The 7,991-nt window shown below is 41.8% G+C and overlaps 1 protein-coding gene across 3 annotated transcripts; it reads left to right on the top strand.

The window, feature by feature from the left end:
* Positions 1-735: 735 nt before the first annotated feature.
* isl2b (ISL LIM homeobox 2b) lies at positions 736-7,386 on the top strand. 3 transcript variants are annotated; one of them, XM_061814069.1, is made up of 6 exons: positions 736-793; positions 1,042-1,231; positions 1,331-1,596; positions 3,159-3,454; positions 6,232-6,399; positions 7,159-7,386. In XM_061814069.1, the coding sequence occupies exons 1-6, from the start codon at positions 736-738 to the stop codon at positions 7,273-7,275; spliced, it is 1,095 nt and encodes a 364-aa protein (XP_061670053.1). In that variant the 3' UTR covers positions 7,276-7,386. The 3 variants fall into 3 exon arrangements, with proteins under 3 accessions (XP_061670053.1, XP_061670054.1, XP_061670055.1); XM_061814070.1 differs by having other exon boundaries at positions 3,159-3,442; XM_061814071.1 differs by having other exon boundaries at positions 745-1,231.
* Positions 7,387-7,991: the final 605 nt, after the last annotated feature.

The following is a 7,991-nucleotide window of genomic DNA, read 5'->3' on the forward strand; positions in this document are numbered from 1 at the left end:
AGATAGATAGATAGATAGATAGATAGATAGATAGATGAAAGAGGGAACAGGTATTAATGAAAAGGGAGCTTAATGTCACTATACCGGTTTTGCCCAGTTACTGTTTAAAATTGTCTTACAATGACAACAATAATAATTGTATTCTTTAATAATGGAAATTTCGTAATACTCGGGAAAAAAGAGTCCTTTGAATGGACTTCATTCGAACATGTACATCGGCTGCACGCGCCTAGAAATGTGGAGCTTCCACGTCATGCCATATTTTCGTGGAAAACGTGGCAAAATTATGTCAATTGGGCACATTCCAATTTTGAACAACAAAAATTATGCACTTTTTTTTGCAGTGTGTTCAAGGCTAATAATAATACACAATATTTAATAAATAATAACGGTAATACATGTATTGTCATCAGTCTTACCCTTACACATATTATGTATATATATCTATCTATCTGTTTGAAATTCAAAGGGCTAAAATTGTGCATTATATGAACTAGATAGGATTGGAGGGTCCTGCTGGGACGTCATTACGTCATAGCGGCGGCGTGTGGGACCCTGCAGCCTCCCCCCCTCCCCCCCCCTTCCTCGACGTCCTGCCTGGCTGCAGTCACTCGCTTTTTTTTTTCCTTCAAACTTGTGAGGGAGGCAGCCGTGGAAGGGCCACTCAGTCCTCACTCCTCACTCCTCACTTGATCTTTTTTGTGCACCTCCAGCTCGCTCCTTCCTCCTTCCTGTATGGTGGATATTATTTTCAGCTCTTCTTTCTTGGGTGATATGGGGGATCATTCCAAAAGTAAGTATACGCGCAAGCCTTTCTGTTTCCTTTATTTGCTTTCTTTTTTTTTTTTTTGGAGCGGTGTTGGCGACATCACGATTTTTTATTTTTTATTTTTTTTTGGTCGCTGTTGTTAATACTGCAACTATGCAGTAGTCCGGATACTACTCCGTATGTCGCATTAGCAAAAACGTGCAGAATGCACAAACCCTCCCCAAAACGTCCGAGTCGCAAAACGACTTAGGTGATCTTGCCGCTGTGCGCAGAGAAGCCAGGATTCGCCATGTGTGTGGGATGCGGAAGCCAGATCCACGACCAGTACATCCTGAGAGTCTCCCCCGACCTGGAGTGGCACGCAGCCTGCCTCAAGTGCGCAGAGTGCAGCCAGTACCTGGACGAGAGCTGCACTTGCTTCGTGCGGGACGGCAAGACCTACTGCAAGAGAGACTACGTGAGGTAAACCAAATGCAATCAAGTAAAAATACACCGGGACAAAAGGTACGGGGGATTAAAAAAAAAAAAAAAAAGGTTCTCTTCTTTTCTCTCGTGGCGCAGGTTGTTCGGCATCAAGTGCGCAAAGTGCAACTTGGGCTTCAGCAGCAGCGACTTGGTGATGAGGGCCCGGGACAACGTTTACCACATCGAGTGCTTCCGATGCTCGGTGTGCAGCCGCCAGCTGCTGCCCGGCGACGAGTTCTCTCTGCGGGAAGACGAGCTCCTGTGCCGGGCCGACCACGGCCTGCTGCTGGACAGAGGCTCCGCCGGAAGCCCCCTCAGCCCCGGACACAACGTGCACTCCGGCAGAGCCGTGCACCTGACAGGTCCGAAACTGGACGCATTGCACCGAGCACTACTTTGAATTCCTTAAAAAAAAAATAAAAAAATAAAAAATACTAATAGTAATAACGCTTTAAAAAAAAAAAGACTGACGCAGAGAGCGACAACGGAAATATTATTCTTATTATTTGTACTATATTTATAAGTATTATGTTCGGAAAATAACTGTGCACTTACATTTTTCATGTGGCCTACAGATGTATTCTAAAGCTAAAAAGACACGGAATACATATTTTCATAAAAGTATACGTGCACAGTGACTTTCCGAGTACTGGTTGTATGATTAATCGTGCTACTGTCGTAGTAAAGAGCGGTAGTTGTGTTTTTGTCAGGAAAGGGCCACGTGGTGTAGTCCAAAAACTAAATGATTGTAAATAAGAAGTATCAAGCATATATTGATATGCATAAAATAAATACGCGCGGTACCTCTTATGAATAAAATAAATAGATTCAGTGGCATGAATTAAATATAAAATGTCATATAGTGCATGATCTCTAAAAATAAAAAAAAAATAAGAGACGTTGCATGTGTTGGTTATGGCATTGTTGTTGTTGTTATTAAATTATGATGCTTATTATTGGTAGTCGTAGAATGATGGTCTCAGATATAAGATTAAAAATATATATATTACACGTAACCTATAGTTCAGTTAAAAAAATGAGCATGCGATCGACGTACATTCAAATTAATACAATTTATTATTTACAGAGATGAATGTTAAATGATGTAAAATATTTTTCAGAAGGATTTGGTCCTGATCAATGAATGATCATTCGTTTTTTTAGCATTATAAATACGTTTTACTTTTTTAAAATATCAAGTCAAAACAAACATTGTTTTGCGGGTATAACGTTTTCTAGGGAAACAGTACTTTAAAATAAATACATTTTGAAAAAGGGATATCGCAAATAAGGAAATAAAGATCATGATAAAAATAAAACCTGCGTTTGCTTGAATATTTGACAGACTCCGTTGGAGGAGAAGCCAAATTGTCATAATTGATCCCATTAAGGCGAACCTGCTGTACTGCTGTCATTATCTCAATAAGCTGCTCCTACCTGCGCGCGTGTGTGTGTGTGCGCGCGCGCGTGACCTCTCAACTTAAACAGTTTTAAAGAAATTACAGACCCGCAGAGCCGAAGACAAGCAATTTCAAAAATAGTGTTAGATCATATCGACTACTGTATATGCAACAACAACAAAAATGTTTGCACGTTAAAAATCGTGTTCAATGAAAATTCATACTAAGCATTTTTGAAAGCTCGACCCGTGCGTGAAGGTCCGTTTTAGATCAGAGATGTACAAATAAAATGGTTCAGTGTGAGAATATTTTTAGGCATCGGTTAATTTTCAATTTCTGGCGGCACTTTTGTCGCCATCGGTGAGCCCACCCGTCTCAGTTTTGAGGTTTGGGGTTCGAATCCAGGCTGCGCGGGGATCCGAATTGCCCACGGATGAAGGCCACTTTGTTCCGTGCCGGATTTTGTGTTGCGGCGTGCTACGGAAGCCGCCGGTCCTAACGGGCCGTCTCCCCGTGTCGAGCAGAGCCGGTGTCGGTGCGGCAGGCCCCGCATCGCAACCACGTCCACAAGCAGTCGGAGAAGACCACGCGGGTCCGCACCGTCCTCAACGAGAAGCAGCTGCACACGCTGCGGACGTGCTACAACGCCAACCCGCGGCCCGACGCGCTCATGAAGGAGCAGCTGGTGGAGATGACCGGCCTGAGCCCGAGAGTCATCCGCGTGTGGTTCCAGAACAAGCGCTGCAAGGACAAGAAGAAGTCGCTGCTCATCAAGCAGCTGCAGCAGCAGCAGCACAGTGATAAGACTGTAAGCATCTTCGTAAGTCCAACTTCGCTTTCCTTCCTCTCCACGTGCATGCTGCTGCTTTTTGTCTCGCCTTCCACGCCGCCGATTCGCGCTTTGGAGGGCAAACAAATACAAAAACAATAACACAACTCAAAAAGTTTGTTTGTTTTTTTCTGCGCGGCGTTGCATTGAATTCGCGAATGTGCGCGCATCATTTTTAAATTTTGTTGTCATTCAGAGTGTTCCATGAGGGGAAAGGACAAAATGTTGATGGGGGGGGGGGGGGGGGGCTCTTTTTCTACTGAACCCTTCGTGAGGTACACTTGCGCATTCTCTGACTGTTTGCATCGGATGACAAATTATTTGAATTCTATCTTGGACAGCCCCGCCAGGTCATTTTTTTAGATGAGGTAAAATGAGAAAAAAGTCAAAATATATCTTAGATATTTCACTCTAATGCGATATATAATATCATTTCATTGTCTTTGATTAGTTAGTTGACCAATTAATTGATAAAATACATATAATTTTACGTTATTGTGAGATTTAAAATATAAAAATGAATGAATCTGAAGTCCAGAACGTAAGGGAAAAATGACTAAATGATGGCAAGAAATATTACAGAACTCTCGTTTTGTGGTCCAGATTAAAGAATGAAGAGGTCTCCACGTGGACCCTGGACCATATTTTGCCCACCCCTCCTCTCTCTATAGTCAACACAAGGATTTTGAGCTCTGGATGTATTTCATCTTGTGCTTGGAGATGATCATTTATTTTATCATTGCGCTAAAACAGCCGCATGCAGTGCAAACTACCACCTTAATTTACTGTTCGATGAATACTTGACATTTCACATTATTAAAATTAATCTCCTGGCAAGACGGTGACCAAGTGGTTCCACATTTTGCCTCGCAGTTCTGAGCTCTTGCGTCCAAATGTCTCGATTTAGTTAAACACACGCCGCAAGAAACTCGTGTTCCCTTTTTAATTGGATATGATCCGATAATGTAGCAGAACCAGTGGATAGCATGTCTGCCTCACGAAGTTCTGGGTTCAAATCCATGTTGCTGCCTTCTGCTGTTATTGGGATGTTCTCCCCCTTTGCGCTCGCGTTCCCCAAACATGCATGTTAGGTCCAGTGAAGGATCAAATTTGTGGTGGCTTGATTGTGTGGGATTGCATGGCGACCAATCCAGGGAGAGGTCCAAATGAATCCATTTCTAAGAGATATTTTGTGTGTCCAGAAATGAGGCTGATGAATTTGCTTTGCTGTGGTTAATGTATGCATAAATAATGGCACAAAACAACCTACACGGATAAAAACTAAGCATTGTGGATGAACCGCAAGTGAATTTGGGATTTTGGAAAGAATGGAAAAGATTTGGGAACAGGAACAGGTTCCTTTAGGTCCTGTGGCTTGCAACCATAATAATAATAATGGACATGAGCGTGAGTTATCATTTGTCTGAATGTGCCCTGCAACCGGTCGGCGATGTTCACCGCCATTTGCCCTAAAGTCATCCGGGGTTAGGCCCCAGCTCACTAGAAAATAGAAGGATTGATGTCAATCTTGTATCAGATCAGACGAGATGTTCTGCAATGCATCGTTGCGTTGGTGTCGTGGCCAGCGCTCAGTCTCTAAAGGCTCAACTATGCCCCTCCGCCATTTTGTCGCCGTTCCCAGAGATGACATTTTTGACAACGCTTTATTGATTGAAAATGTTGACATCTTCAACGTCACTTGAACGTTGCGTCAGCAAAGGATGATCTAGAACTCCGCATCGCTTGTGTTTAAAGAACACTGAAGTGGACCTTCTTTGCCTTCGGGGGGGTCGGCACCAGAGCCGTAACAGAAGCGGGAGGACAAGTGAGGGAATTTCCTTAAGCGGGACCAGGAAGGGATTTGAAAGCAGCTTAACTCTGACTTTTCCCGCCTTGTTGTGTCGAAAGCGATTGTCGCTAGCCGGCGGCTAGTTTGACACATCACACGACCGCTCAAAGTGATGACATGGAATGATTTGATTTCTGGATACTTTTTTTGATCGCAAAATCTTCGCACACACTGCAGAACCCATTTGAATGCGCTTCCTTCGTTTTATGTCGTTTGTCTCACGGGGTGCACGTGGTCCACACACCGCTTTGCTCACCAGTGTGTGTCGTAAAGGTGCTTTCCCTTATACGAAATCCATTTTTGTACGTGGTTTTCTTGAACACAATTTGATAAAATGAGTCATTATAATCATATTAAAGACTTTTCATCTGTTCCTGAAATTGCTGCTCTTCAACTGCCCCTCGAAGAAACCATCTGATGCTTTCACTGACATTTTATCGAGCGTTTTGTCTCTGTCGGCGGAGGTTGAAACTCGATGGCTGCAAAAGAAATATTTACACAAACTAATTTGCATATTATGTGCGCGCACTAGGTTTGTTGTCACGCTCATCATGTCCACACAGAAATACGGATTGGATGTAATAAAAACCGAATAGGAAATATTTACACAAACTAATTTGCATATTATGTGCACGCACTAGGTTTGTTGTCACGCTCATCATGTCCACGCAGAAATACGGATTGGATGTAATAAAAACCGAATAGGAAGCTTGACGTGCGCTTATCCAGCGATCCACAGCTAGCTCTCTAACTACGTGATCATTTTTCTAAGCGAAGGGCCGGCATGTGCTCATAAAATGAGAAAATTTGCTGTTTGCATGTATGTCACCTGCTTGAGAGAAAGCGCGGGGGCTCAACCAATAAATGCTTTTACTTCATACGATGGTTTTCCGCCATCTCTGTTCTTCCCCCACACCAGAACCTGCAGGGCCTGACGGGAACGCCCCTGGTGGCCGGGAGTCCCATCCGGCACGAGAGCGCCGTGCAGGGCAACCCGGTGGAGGTTCAGACCTACCAGCCGCCTTGGAAGGCCCTCAGCGAGTTTGCCCTGCAGAGTGACCTGGACCAGCCTGCCTTCCAACAACTGGTGGGTGTGTTCCCCATTCATTCATCTGTCTGGGGTGGGGGATATCGAGTGAAGCCATAATGCTATCAAAGACCTGGCTTTGTGTTTAGGAATCACAAAATTGATGTCCTAAACACAAAGTTGCAGTACTTCATCCCGGAAAGTGAACCTCTCGTATTATAGGGACTGATTAAAGATCGCAAAATACCTCACCGATGGTTCATACTCACCTAATTTCTAATTTTTGTAGACTATAGTTATAAAAAATGATTTGGGAAAAATCATAAAATTTTTGCTCCATGTCTATTGAATCCTTAATAAAAGAGTTTGACTTTAATTGAACTAGTGAAATGTTGATGTATGTGTGTGTGTATATATATATATATATATATATATATATATATATATATATTGTATATATGTATGTAATTGATTTTGAACTAGTATTTGGTACATTTATTTCGTAAAACATCACCTTATCAGCACCTACTGTATTTGATCACTTGAAAATAAAACAATTTGGTTCACATGAAAAAAAATGTTATCACAACAGATTTAAAGAGTCGTAATATATGTTGTAAGAACATTTGTGGGTTGAATGTGAAACATGAGAAAAATTGGTATATAAAATATAACAAGTACTGCACAATATTATAAAATGAACAAATACATGATATTGTACAATGTACATCATATTTTAGCACAACGATAACAACAACTATTAGTGATCCTTTTGTAGTATTGTGATTTCAATTTTTATTCATTTTAATATTTTTGCAGGTGTCTTTCTCTGAGTCCGGCTCACTTGGCAACTCGTCGGGAAGTGACGTCACATCCTTATCCTCCCAGTTACCGGACACCCCCAACAGTATGGTTCCCAGCCCGGTGGAGACGTGAAACGCGTGACCTCCGCCAAGCCCCCACAACCCCTGCAAATATTGCAGCATGACCCCCCCCCCCCCCGCCATCTTCCTCGCGATTCCCTCTTGCATGTGAGAAGTTCATCACATCGCCCATTAAAAAAAAATAAAGGATTTTTCCTCTTTTTTTTAAATTCCTAATGGTGGAGAGGATGGATGACAAACTGATGATGTTGCATGAAGAAAGCAAGAAAGAAAGCAAGAAAGAAAGAAAGAAAGAAAGAAAGAAAGAAAGAAAGAAAGAAAGAAAGAAAGAAAGAAGATGTACAAAAGGTTTCTTTGTGGATATCCAAGCAAAACTCCGCGATGAGACTTGAACAGGGAACATATTTTGAAAAACTTCATGGACCTCCTTCACATTTCATTGTGATCTCTTTGTGTCTTTGTTTCTTCGACTTTTTCTTTTCTTTTTTCTTTTTTTTATACGTTGGATTCTTCGTCTTAAAAGATGAGCATGAAAAACAAGTGGGGGGAAAAATGAAAGAAAAAAAATTGCAGATTATTCGTGTTGTAAAATACAAGATTGTGGGAGCTTCTTGAACAAAGGGGAAAAAAAACTAAATTATTGTTATATTATTTATTGTAAGGAGGGCGATTCATAAAGGTAATATTAACTGATCTAAATAATAATAATAAAAAAGGATGAATACACAATGTCTCGGTGCAGCATTTATTTTAGATACATTTTTAAAT

Source organism: Syngnathoides biaculeatus, chromosome 3, assembly GCF_019802595.1.
Source record: "Syngnathoides biaculeatus isolate LvHL_M chromosome 3, ASM1980259v1, whole genome shotgun sequence".
Lineage (NCBI taxonomy): Eukaryota > Metazoa > Chordata > Actinopteri > Syngnathiformes > Syngnathidae > Syngnathoides > Syngnathoides biaculeatus.